The following is a 14,813-nucleotide window of genomic DNA, read 5'->3' as shown; positions in this document are numbered from 1 at the left end:
CTGAACACCCGGCCTGTGGACCACCTTGAACTTAAAAGGCTGTAAAGCTAGATACCAACGAGTGATCTGCGCGTAGGTATCCTTCATGCGGTGGAGCCACTGCAGGGGAGTGTGGTCCGAACAGAGGGTGAATTCCCGTCCAAGGAGATAATAGCGGAGGGTGAGGACAGCCCACCTGATGGCCAAACACTCCTTCTCCACGGTGCTGTACTTAGTCTCTCTCTTAGAGAGCTTACGACTAATGTACAGCACCGGCCGTTCCTCCCCCTCTATCTCCTGGGACAGGACAGCACCCAGCCCCCTGTCCGATGCGTCCGTCTGCAACAAAAAAGGGAGAGAGAAATCAGGAGAATGAAGAAACGGCCCACCACACAGAGCAGCCTTTACTTGGGTAAACGCCTGCTGGCATGGTTCCGTCCACTTGACCGTATCTGGTGCTTCCTTTTTAGTGAGATCAGTCAAGGGGCTGGTGAGGTCCGAATAATTAGGCACAAACCTTCTATAATATCCCAACAGCCCCAAGAACTGTCTCACCTCCTTTTTGGTCTTGGAACGCGGACAGGTCACAACTGCTGCAGTCTTATCAATTTGGGCATGCACCTGTCCATGTCCCAAGTGAAAACCCAGATACTTTACCTCCACGTGCCCAATCGCACACTTCTTCGGGTTGGCCATGAGCCCAGCTCCTCTCAGCAACCTCAATACCACCCTCACATGCTGCATATGCCGCTGCCAATCATTACTAAATATAATGATATCATCTAAGTAGGGCCGCAACACCCTATCCATCAGCCGCTGAAAGGTAGCCGGTGCCCCGAACAGCCCGAAAGGAAGTGTAACAAATTGGTGTAATCCAAACGGCTGTTTTTTTTTCTGGATAATGGAGACAAGGGGATCTGCCAATAACCCTTAAGTTAAGTCCAATGTTGAAAAAAAACGAGCCGAACCAAGCCGGTCAAGCAATTCGTCAACCCGTGGCATTGGATATGCGTCGAATTTCGACACAGCATTCCCTTGTGGAAATCCACACAGAACCGCACTGAGCCGTCCGTCTTAGGAACCAAAACTATCGGGCTTGCCCAGTTACTGTTGGATTCTTCTATTACCCCCATTTCAAGCATCGCACCTAATTCTTCCTGAACTACTTTTTTCTTGTGTTCAGGCAAGCGATAAGGCCGGCTGCAAACCACCACGCCCGGCTCTGTCTCGATATGGTGCTGAATGAGGTTTGTACGGCCAGGTAGGGCAGAAGTTGGGAGGGTGAGAGGTGATCTCCCCCTGGAGCCAGAGCGAGAGATTGTTTTTTTATTTTCGCTTCTGGTCCAAGATCATCCTCTCCACTAATCACCGTCACCTCATTGAGGTGATAAATTTGAAGTGCTCCTCTCCTATCTGAGCGTATTACCTCATAATCGAGCTCCCCAACTTGCCGTGTGACCTCAACCGGTCCTTGCCACTTTGCAAGTAATTTTGAATTTGATGTTGGGAGTAATACAAGCACTTTATCTTCCGGTGCAAATTTACGCAAATTGGTTCCCCTGTTATACAGCCGGCTCTGTTTGTCCTGGGCCTGTAACAAATTCTCCATAGAGCCGCCCCAAAGTATGGAGTTTTGTTCTCAGGTCCATCACAAACTGAATTTAGTTTTTAGATTGAGAAGGTCCGTCCTCCCAAGTCTCTCTTATGACGTCCAGCACCCCCCTGGGCTGGCAACCATAGAGCAACTCGAAGGGGGAAAACCCAGTGGAGGCTTGCGGGACCTCTCGCACAGCGAACAACAGGGGTTCCACCATCTGTCCCAATTTTTGGTGTCTTCCTGAACGAATTTACGAATCATTGTCTTAAGCGTGCGATTAAACCGTTCGACCAGCCCGTCCGTTTGTGGGTGAAAGAAGCTGGTCCGAATCGATTTAATGCCCAATAATTCGTAAAGTTTGCGTAACGTCCGTGACAAAAACGCCATGCCCTGATCAGTGTGGATTTCCTTGGGAATCCTCAAGTGGGAGATTAAAGAAAACTCTTAGCGGAAATGTTGCGGAGCGACACTGCTTCTGGATATCGTGTTGCATAATCCACAATGACTAATGCAAAACGATGTCCTCGTGCTGATCACTCTAATGGCCCGATGAGGTCCATGCCAATTCTCTCGAATGGGACCTGCATTAATGGAAGGGGGCGCAAAGGCGCTTTTGGGGTGGCCGGTGAGTTTACCAACTGACATTCACGACAAGCCGCGCACCACCTGCACACATTCTCGTGAATGCCCGGCCAAAAAATCGGGTCATGAGGTGATTTAGTGTCGTTACCTGTCCTAAATGACCAACCATTGGATTAGAAGGAGCCGCCTGAAAAGCATTTCCCGGCGGCTCCTAGGCACTAATAACTGGGTTGTATCTTCTTTTGTCTTAGCATCTTGGGTCACTCGATACAACCTATCTTTAATTATTGCAAAATATGGATAGGTAAGCGGTTGTTCAGGCTGGAGAGGCTGACCGTTGATGGTCCTGACCTGTTCAAATGCGCGTTTCAGCATCTCATCCTGAGACTGCTCCAGGGGAAAATCATCGCACTCCGAGAGAATAATTCTCTCGATTTTGCTCTGTTCCCCTGAGGCAGTACTCAGTGGTCCCGGTTCAGTCTCTCCCACCTGCACACTCGCATTCCCCTCCGGTGCATTTTTCCCCCAAGAGGCATCCGTACATAAAGTCCCCAATAATTCTTTAAACTCTGGCCAATTCGTTGGATTAACTGCCACCTCAACACTATGCTTTTGTCCCCAAAATGTAATAATGACCGGCAAAATAGGATACTCAACCACATCCCCGTGCACACCGTACTTTAACCATGCGGCTCCTATTCAATGCCCTGGATTGTATCAAACTTTGATGGATCGAGGTTTGGTTCCATCCTGAATCCACCAATGCCTGATAGGTACCCCCTTTGATACTCACAGGTATTTGGTACCAGCCAGCCTGACCAAGGGCAGCCTGCGAGACATCCAGGACCCGGATCATCGTCCCCACCTCCATAACGGGACACCTGTCCACAGGCAGGTTCCCCCCTGGGCGGGACTCGGGGAGCCACATAGTGGTTCTGGCCATTCCTGCCCCGCCCCCGAGGAGGGCCAGGCGGACGGGACAGGCCGAGAGAGAGAAGGAGAAGAAAAAGAGGGAGAGAGAGAAGCAGATTGCAGAGGTTCGCCGACCCCGGGGCACGCCACCATATGGTCCTCTGCAAGGTGGATAGCCGACTCCAGCGACGTGGGGGCGGTGGCACTGGACCCACTCGGCCATTCTTCTAGGAAGCCAAGTGACGAATTGCTCCAGTAACACTCGTCGAGAATCTTCTCCACGTCGCTTCCGTCGGCCAGCAACCATTTGCGGCAGGAGTCCCGGAGCTGTTGGGCCATCACGAAGGGTCAGCCGACCCGCTGGATGATGGCCCTCTTCAGGTCAAAGACCAGGAGATTCCGCACCGAAAGCTGCTGTGCTGCTACCTGGGACTCCCCGGAGAGCAATGGGACCAGGCGCTTGGGCCACTCCGGGTCGTCCTCAGGCCCCATCTTGTTGAGCGGTAGATGGGCGGGCACAGCTTGCTGGACCGTGGTTTCCGGCCGAACCTCCTGGTCCATCCAGCTCCGGAACCACTCGCAGTCTTCCTGCTGGACTTGGAGGACGGCAGGGCCTGGTGTTGGTCATGTTGCATGACCGCGAGGGATGTAATCAGCTCTACAAATGGTGCAGCGGCGGCTGCATCCATCTTCCCTCCCGGGTTTCGGCACCAGTGTAACAATGTTCGTGATGTAGGAGGGAAGACAACAGGGTCAGCTTTTGAGTACTGGCTGCTTTTTATTTAAGTCACAAAATAAAGGGTGTACAAAACGGTCACAAATCAACAATAAATCACTCCAACCAAAATAAACACAACAGTCCTGGAGTGTGGCAGCCAGCAGTCCTTCTCTCTCTCACTCGCTCCTGTTTCTCCTGCCGTTTTATACTCTCTCCACGCCAATTACTGCAACAAGAGACAGGTGTTTGTTATTTGCGCTTAACCCACTCACTCACCGCGCATCTCTTGACGCTCTCCCCTTCGCTAAACCACGCCCCCCTTGCCACACTGTCGTTGTTCTATCTATCTATCTATCTATCTATCTATCTATCTATCTATCTATCTATCTATCTATCGTTGTTCTATCTATCTATATCTGTCTGTCGTTGTTCTATCTATCTATCTATCTATCTATCTATCTATCTATCTGTCTGTCGTTTTTCTATCTATATATCTATCTATCTGTCATTGTTCTATCTATCTATCTATCTAACTATCTAATTATCTTCTATCTATCTGTCGTTGTTCTATCTATCTATCTATCTATCAATCAATCTTTCAATCTGTCTGTCTATCTTTTTGTCTGTCTATATATCTATCTCTGTCTGTCTATGGTTCTATCTATCAATCTATGAAAACATCATGAAAAAAATGGTCAGGATTATGCTGGTCAAGAGAGGATTAGAGAGGGTGGAAATCGGAGGAGAGGTGGGGTGGAGGGGGGTGAAAGTTCCACTTAGCATCCATCTAAAGCACTTTAGCACACAAACACACACACACACACACACATGCCTCTGAGGTCCTGGATCATCTCACAGCAGAGGAGTTGACAGGACTGATGCTCATCTGACAGATATCAGACTCCGGATAAGAGTATACTCACAAGTACACAGATTACTCTGTCAGGTAAGACCTATAATTATGTGACCTTCTTTATTCAAAATGAAAGATTAACAATATATTAATGAACAGAACTGAAATGTATAGCTTCCTTTTCTTTGTAAATCTTATTAGACAGAAGTTATGCATTAAACATTTGTCTCATTAAATGCTTATCTTCACTTATACTATAGTGTAATATTCCATTATTATGGGCTGTTTATGTTTATTTACAGAAGCTCATCAGGGTGTGGTCCTGTATGCTCTATAAACAGTTATTTTACTACAGTAACACTGAGATGACCAATAACAACAACAGTGCATATAATGTGTAATGACAGTTTACTGTCATGTAATTTATGACATTAATTTCAACATATATTTCAACATTGCTCATAGTCTTCTTTTTGGACTTTATTAGTAATGCTTGCTTGCACATGTTGAAGGAGGAACCCGATCAAATATACAGACTAGAAGATCACAGAGATGTGATGTACAAGTCTCTTTCTCACCAGAGAGAAAGAAACCATCTAGCAACTACCAAGAATAAAAACACCCAGAACATCCTACTCTGTAAAATATAATAAGTTAGACTTACTTTAAAAAAAAAGCAGGCAAACCAGTTGCCTTAAAAAACTAAGCGAAATAGGAATAGTATGTTGTTCTGACAAAATCTTAGGATAGTTCACGTACACTAACTAAAAAAGAGCTGTAGAGTGTACTTGATAATTTGTTTTAGATTTACTATTTACTTTGTATAGCTACCATTTTTGTTACCATAGTTGTGTTTTTGCTTGCTGAATGTTAAAGTCTGTGTGTGACTCAAGCCTGGTCAATTGCAAGATATTTCACAAATATAGAGGGATTATACCAACCCAATTAAAAGTTACACAAGGTATTTATGCCATAAGAGTTGGCAATAAAATTTGAAAAATCGTTATTCGATATAAAAAATGTACTAGTTGATGATTTAGTTAGAAGTTAGGTAACCTTTTAACCTTTCTTGTTGCATCACTGCAGCAATAGGAAGAGAATTAGTAACATAAATGAAGTTCCAAGTGCCCAACCAAATGAAATATTGATCACCATAATGGTGAGTTCAAACAAAAACATTTTAGGAAAATCAACGTCAATTTATGAATGTGATGTTCTCTCAAATGTTTCAGTTGTATTGATAATCCAACAATCAAGATGACTTTGGGAAATGAGAGAATGCAACTAGAGAAAGATAACTGCAGAAGTGGAGGAAATGAGTGAAGTCTATTAAGAATTGCCCCACCTTTTTATTTTTTATTTATTTATTTTATATTTTTGCTTTACAAAAATGGCACTCGAACAAATCAATTAATCTTAACTTGAGTTTTCTGAGTGTCCAAGACATAAGCCGCGTTTCCATTGAAATTACATTTTTGTCCCCCAGACCAGTTGCTGTCTGCGTTTCCATCACGGTCTAAAGTACAGTGAAGATTAAAGTCCAGTGACGTGGGACTGCGCGCGACATTCCAGTTCCCGCTGGATTTCATCCTCCCCATATAATATTAATAAAGCCTGAACCTCGTTGTAGGTCCATCGGTCGTATTCTTCATTGTTGATTCGAATAGCAAACAACTCTTACTGCATGCACCACAACAGACTTTTAAAGATGGTGGTTGAAAGAAAATGCTGTATGAGTCAAACAATCAAAATACTGTGTGAGCTCATCCAATCGGCATGTTCAACATCCAAGCCCCACCCCCGAAAGTTCCTGAACTTTGAAAAAGTACTACCTCCTGAGCAGGGACTTTCTGGTCCCTGTGGTCGAAACACACCAAGAACCACCCTGGTTCCTAGGGAAAGTTCCTGCAGTGGAGACGTAGCTATAGTATGTGAATAGTACAGATTTTTACAATTAAGTTAAGGCATTAAGTAAAGTTAAATTGTGGTGTAATTTTGAATGCTTGAATTCAGTGGTTTAATTCTCTCCCCAGACTTGGCCATCACAGTGCTGTTCAGTAGAGGCCACGGGCGGCGCAGGGGTGTAGGACATCTGAAGACATGACGTCTGTCCCAGAGCACCTTCCCCTCGGGGACTGTTCCCGCTCGTATTCCTGCGAGCAGCTGACGCCACGCTCCGAGAACACAATTTTCAGCCTGTCCCACAAAGAGATCCGCTGGAACCCTCAGCCCCCTCCGGGCAACTGCGAGTACTACTGGCAGGCGATCCTCCTCATGACTGCCGGGGGCAGCGTGCTGCTCTGTGGGATGGTGCTGAGTGGACTTTACTTTGCTGGGTTTTCCACCAAGGCCACCAATATTTTAGGCCCCGCCCTGTTGTCTATTGGTCTGATGGTGCTGGTGGTGGGTGTGATTTTGATGCCCATCATACGGGAAATGAGGCATCAGAGTGCGACCAAACGCCTCTGCAGTTACTACAAGCCTCAGATAAACCTATGAGAATAACGTAAGGCAAGACCAGGGGTGTCCACTTGGTCCTGTAGCGCCACGGTCCTGCAGAGTTTAGCTAGCGAAATCATCCCCTATACCCTCATTCACTATACCCTACATTAGTCCACTAATATTGAAGGAGTTAATTAAAGTGAGTAAGTGAATTTGGACACTGAGTGCACCAGAAGGGCTGTGGTTTTTGCATAGTTTGTGCTGGTCCACACTGGACCAGCGGTTTAGAAAATGGACCATCTTCTGGTCAGATGCAGGAATTAATTCAGCCTGCGACTCTTGTGGTACATTATGTGTATTCTCTATCTGTTGAGTGTACATCAGTTGTGCACTCGTTATTGCGGTGCATTGTGGGATTGAATGAGTGCACTTGAAATCATCCACTATGGTTTTAGACACCCCTACAAATAGCTGTTCCCTCAAAAAGTGCCCTATTTAAGGGAATAGAGGGCGATTTCGGATACAGTCCTAGTATGCCTAGCAAGACCTTGATTAGCTGGTTCAGGTTTGTTTAATTGGGGTTGGAGCTGAACTCTACAGGACTGTGACCTTCCAGAAGCAGGACTGGACACCCCTGGGCAAGACCTTTTATTTTTTATTTTTTTGGCACTGTTCGATTTTGCTTCCATTACTTTTCTTCTTTCAGACCAGAGTCATTATTGTTGTTAACTAAAACTATGCGTAAAAAAATGTGTTATTTGAAATAAAGCTTAATGTAATTTTTTATAATTTCTATAAAATTCTATTCTATAAAATGCTCAATTCAAAAGTTTATGGCACTTCTCACAATACATATTGTTCCAAAACAGCTTTACAGAAAATATGTTGTCAAAATGATACAAGAATTTTGAGCGTAGCTTTATCCGATGTTTAGATTTCTGTTCTGGAAATTGATGTAAATTAATGCATATATAATTGAATACTGTTGTACCTCATTTGCACATTTAAACATACTATTTCATAAAACTAATGCAAAACATTGACTTGATGTACAATGATTAATCAAGTGGGGAAAGTATGGTGATATCTATTTAAATTGTTTACCCCAATCACCTGTAGTGTCTTGTGGCTGTAAAGGGAGTCCCGCTTCCTTGGCAAATGTACTGAAACTTTGCATACATGTGCATTAACTAAGCCAATGTGAAATATACAGGTTTCAGGCCTGATTTGTTCAATGAAATTTCTGTCAGAGTTCACTGGTGTTATTGAAACCTCAGTCTCGCCCACGGACTGTTGGATGAACATCTGATGCATATGGCACACAAAATGGGAAACACTTCAGAAGTTTTTGTTGTCATCTGATTGGTTGAATTCTCCTGGATTTCTGGGAGATGTGTGTGTTGCATTCTTTAACAATCCTCCTGGAAACAAAGACATTGTGACACCAAACCTTCTTGGAAGAAGAAAGCCATCATGTTTACAACTATGACAATTAAGTGCTTATCAGTATCAACTGAACGCTGGATTTTTAAAAGTATGTGAAGTTCACACCACCATTGTTGAAGTAAACTTGTTTAATGTTCTTGAATAAACTGCATGCTGTTCTGTCATCGTGGGGACATGACTTTTCATTGTCACACCCCTAAATACGACAATGAACGAAACCAGCTGTGAAAGGTTGCTTTATGTGTCAGTCAGACAGCCTCCTGGCGGTCCTTGTCCAATGAAAAAGCTGCTAAGGAGTCTGGCTTTGTGAGACTATTGAAACATAGGCTTGGCAAACAAAGTTTTAATTCTTATACATTATTTTAATTCCACATGAGCTGTGAACTTGCATGCCTTGAAAATAGCTTGTTGATGCATTACTAAGAAAGCACTTTAATAAGGACTTTTGGATTATTCAGCTGTTTGGAGAGTGTTTGCTGTTGTCTTTTTGATGTGATTAACTTTGAGTCCATAAAATCCCAAAACTGACCACACAAAGCCATATCTACAATACAGTTCAATGATTAGTGGTGTTTTCTAAGATAGGAATCGAAGTCAACATTGGTCATAGTTTAGGAATTTGAACAGGAAGGAAGTATTAAACAATTTGTTTTGAATGACTAAATAGGCAAAACATCTCATAGACTCCATACTTGCCTGCTTTGTAGCTTTATACACAAATTTACACTGGGGTTAAAAAAAAAAAAGCATAATGTGAACATATATTAAAAGTCTGTTTGAATTCTGACCTGGATTCATATTTACTGTGTGAGATGTATTTGTTGACTTGACTTAAAACCTAGAAATGTGTAAAGCAGCTTTATACCATTATAGTAATTATTAGTATTATAAGTTTTAGTAGTTTTAGTTGTCTAATATCAAATTTTGTAGTAGATCTCATGTTAAAAACTGTTTTGTATTTAAGCAGAATGGTTATCATGGCAAATTTCTGTAAAGGCTCAAATATAAGGTTACATTGAAATACAAGCTAAGCACTTCAGCTTTGAAGTTTTTTTAATGTTTATACATGCAGCATTCTGTTGTTGCACTTCATTATTACAAATTAAACCTATAATGGGATTAAATAAGAATCCACTTATATTCAAACACAAGTCTACTTGATAAACTAAAATTTCTTTCTCAGAATTTCTGTTAATCCAGTAGGATCTTTTTGGCAGATTCTTTGATCCCATTTCTACGGTGACTGAGAGAGCTCAATGTGCTGCAACTGAAGAAAACACATGCAAATATAAAAACCAGCAAATTAAGAAAACATCTTTATCAGTTTGACAACACATGTTGCAAATACTCACAATGCAACCAAACACAGAAACACACTGCAAATACTCACAACAAAATCAAATACAGAAACATGCTGCAAATACTCAAAATGCAACCAACTACAGAAAAATACTGCAAATACTCACAACACAATCAAACACAGAAAAGCACTGCAAATACTCACAATGCAACCAAATACAGAAACATGTTGCAAATACTCAAAATGCAACCAACTACAGAAACACACTGCAAATACTCACAACACAATCAAACACAGAAAAACACTTCAAATACTCACAACACAACCAAATACAGAAACACGCTGCAAATACTCAAAACGCAACCAAATACAGAAACACACTGCATATACTCACAACAAAATCAAATACAGAAAAATACTGCAAATACTCACAACACAATCAAACACAGAAAAGCACTGCAAACACTCAAAATGCAACCAAATACAGAAAAATACTGCAAATACTCACAACACAATCAAACACAGAAAAGCACTGCACATACTCACAACACAACCAAATACAGAAAAGCACTGCAAATACTCACAACGCAACCAAATACAGAAACACCCTGCAAATACTCAAAACGCAACCAAATACAGAAACACACTGCATATACTCACAACAAAATCAAATACAGAAACATGCTGCAAATACTCACAACGCAACCAAATACAGAAACACCCTGCAAATACTCAAAACGCAACCAAATACAGAAACACACTGCAAATACTCAAAACACAATCAAACACAGAAAAACACTTCAAATACTCACAACACAACCAAATACAGAAACACGCTGCAAATACTCAAAACGCAACCAAATACAGAAACACACTGCATATACTCACAACAAAATCAAATACAGAAACATGCTGCAAATACTCAAAATGCAACCAAATACAGAAAAATACTGCAAATACTCACAACACAACCAAATACAGAAACACGCTGCAAATACTCACAACACAATCAAACACAGAAAAACACTTCAAATACTCACAACACAACCAAATACAGAAAAGCACTGCAAATACTCACAACGCAACCAAATACAGAAACACCCTGCAAATACTCACAACACAATCAAACACAGAAAAGCACTGCAAATACTCAAAATGCAACCAAATACAGAAACACGCTGCAAATACTCACAATGCAACCAAATACAGAGAAATACTGCAAATACTTGCCATGCAACCAAATACAGAAACATGCTGCAAATACTCAAAACGCAACCAAATACAGAAACACACTGCAAATACTCACAACACAATCAAACACAGAAAAACACTTCAAATACTCACAACACAACCAAATACAGAAACACGCTGCAAATACTCAAAACGCAACCAAATACAGAAACACACTGCAAATACTCACAACACAATCAAACACAGAAAAACACTTCAAATACTCACAACACAACCAAATACAGAAACACGCTGCAAATACTCAAAATGCAACCAAATACAGAAACACACTGCAAATACTCACAACACAATCAAACACAGAAAAGCACTGCAAATACTCACAATGCAACCAAATACAGAAAAGCACTGCAAATACTCACAACGCAACCAAATACAGAAACATGCTGCAAATACTCAAAATGCAACCAACTACAGAAAAATACTACAAGTACTCACAACACAATCAAACACAGAAAAGCACTGCAAATACTCACAACACAACCAAATACAGAAACACGCTGCAAATACTCACAATGCAACCAAATACAGAAAAATACTGCAAATACTTGCCATGCAACCAAATACAGAAACATGCTGCAAATACTCAAAACGCAACCAAATACTGAAACACACTGCAAATACTCACAACACAATCAAACACAGAAAAACACTTCAAATACTCACAACACAACCAAATACAGAAACACGCTGCAAATACTCACAACACAACCAAATACAGAAACACACTGCAAATACTCACAACAAAATCAAATACAGAAACATGCTGCAAATACTCAAAATGCAACCAAATACAGAAAAATACTGCAAATACTCAAAACACAATCAAATACAGAAAAGCACTGCAAATACTCACAACACAACCAAATACAGAAAAATACTGCAAATACTTGCCATGCAACCAAATACAGAAACACGCTGCAAATACTCACAACACAAACACAGAAAAGCACTGCAAATACTCAAAATGCAACCAAATACAGAAAAGCACTGCAAATACTCACAACGCAACCAAATACAGAAACACCCTGCAAATACTCAAAACGCAACCAAATACAGAAACACACTGCAAATACTCACAACACAATCAAACACAGAAAAACACTTCAAATACTCACAACACAATCAAACACAGAAAAGCACTGCAAATACTCAAAATGCAACCAAATACAGAAACACCCTGCAAATACTCACAACACAATCAAACACAGAAAAGCACTGCAAATACTCACAACACAACCAAATACAGAAACATGCTGCAAATACTCACAATGCAACCAAATACAGAAAAATACTGCAAATACTTGCCATGCAACCAAATACAGAAACACACTGCAAATACTCACAACACAATCAAACACAATAAAAACACTTCAAATACTCACAACACAACCAAATACAGAAACACGCTGCAAATACTCAAAACGCAACCAAATACAGAAAAATACTGCAAATACTCACAACACAACCAAATACAGAAAAATACTGCAAATACTCACAACACAATCAAATACAGAAAAGCACTACAAATACTCACAACACAACCAAATACAGAAAAATACTGCAAATACTCACAACGCAATCAAACACAGAAAAGCACTGCAAATACTCACAATGCAATCAAACACAGAAAAGCACTGCAAATACTCACAACACAACCAAATACAGAAACACGCTGCAAATACTCACAATGCAACCAAATACAGAAAAATACTGCAAATACTTGCCATGCAACCAAATACAGAAACATGCTGCAAATACTCAAAACGCAACCAAATACTGAAACACACTGCAAATACTCACAACACAATCAAACACAGAAAAACACTTCAAATACTCACAACACAACCAAATACAGAAACACGCTGCAAATACTCACAACACAACCAAATACAGAAACACACTGCAAATACTCACAACAAAATCAAATACAGAAACATGCTGCAAATACTCACAACACAACCAAATACAGAAACACACTGCAAATACTCACAACAAAATCAAATACAGAAAAATACTGCAAATACTCAAAACACAATCAAATACAGAAAAGCACTGCAAATACTCACAACACAACCAAATACAGAAAAATACTGCAAATACTTGCCATGCAACCAAATACAGAAACACGCTGCAAATACTCACAACACAAACACAGAAAAGCACTGCAAATACTCACAATGCAACCAAATACAGAAACATGCTGCAAATACTCAAAATGCAACCAACTACAGAAACACACTGCAAATACTCACAACACAATCAAACACAGAAAAACACTTCAAATACTCACAACACCACCAAATACAGAAACACGCTGCAAATACTCAAAACGCAACCAAATACAGAAACACACTGCATATACTCACAACAAAATCAAATACAGAAAAATACTGCAAATACTCACAACACAATCAAACACAGAAAAGCACTGCAAACACTCAAAATGCAACCAAATACAGAAAAATACTGCAAATACTCACAACACAATCAAACACAGAAAAGCACTGCACATACTCACAACACAACCAAATACAGAAAAGCACTGCAAATACTCACAACGCAACCAAATACAGAAACACCCTGCAAATACTCAAAACGCAACCAAATACAGAAACACACTGCATATACTCACAACAAAATCAAATACAGAAACATGCTGCAAATACTCACAACGCAACCAAATACAGAAACACCCTGCAAATACTCAAAACGCAACCAAATACAGAAACACACTGCAAATACTCAAAACACAATCAAACACAGAAAAACACTTCAAATACTCACAACACAACCAAATACAGAAACACGCTGCAAATACTCAAAACGCAACCAAATACAGAAACACACTGCATATACTCACAACAAAATCAAATACAGAAACATGCTGCAAATACTCAAAATGCAACCAAATACAGAAAAATACTGCAAATACTCACAACACAACCAAATACAGAAACACGCTGCAAATACTCACAACACAATCAAACACAGAAAAACACTTCAAATACTCACAACACAACCAAATACAGAAAAGCACTGCAAATACTCACAACGCAACCAAATACAGAAACATGCTGCAAATACTCAAAATGCAACCAACTACAGAAAAATACTACAAGTACTCACAACACAATCAAACACAGAAAAGCACTGCAAATACTCACAACACAACCAAATACAGAAACACGCTGCAAATACTCACAATGCAACCAAATACAGAAAAATACTGCAAATACTTGCCATGCAACCAAATACAGAAACATGCTGCAAATACTCAAAACGCAACCAAATACTGAAACACACTGCAAATACTCACAACACAATCAAACACAGAAAAACACTTCAAATACTCACAACACAACCAAATACAGAAACACGCTGCAAATACTCACAACACAACCAAATACAGAAACACACTGCAAATACTCACAACAAAATCAAATACAGAAACATGCTGCAAATACTCAAAATGCAACCAAATACAGAAAAATACTGCAAATACTCAAAACACAATCAAATACAGAAAAGCACTGCAAATACTCACAACACAACCAAATACAGAAAAATACTGCAAATACTTGCCATGCAACCAAATACAGAAACACGCTGCAAATACTCACAACACAAACACAGAAAAGCACTGCAAATACTCAAAATGCAACCAAATACAGAAAAGCACTGCAAATACTCACAACGCAACCAAATACAGAAACACCCTGCAAATACTCAAAAC

General features: G+C 40.7%; 1 protein-coding gene across 1 annotated transcript; it reads left to right on the top strand.

Annotated features, from left to right (window-relative positions):
• The first annotated feature begins 6,741 nt into the window (after positions 1 to 6,741).
• Positions 6,742 to 7,140, top strand: LOC137012664 (phosphoinositide-interacting protein-like). Its single transcript, XM_067376038.1, has one exon. It carries the CDS (start codon positions 6,742 to 6,744, stop codon positions 7,138 to 7,140), a length of 399 nt encoding a protein of 132 aa, XP_067232139.1.
• Positions 7,141 to 14,813: the final 7,673 nt, after the last annotated feature.

The sequence above is a fragment of the Chanodichthys erythropterus genome, chromosome 3 (genome assembly GCF_024489055.1).
Source record: "Chanodichthys erythropterus isolate Z2021 chromosome 3, ASM2448905v1, whole genome shotgun sequence".
In the NCBI taxonomy this organism is placed as follows: Eukaryota; Metazoa; Chordata; class Actinopteri; order Cypriniformes; family Xenocyprididae; genus Chanodichthys; species Chanodichthys erythropterus.
The sequence above is the reverse complement of the archived record's forward strand: the minus strand, read 5'-3'. Positions and strand labels throughout refer to the sequence as shown.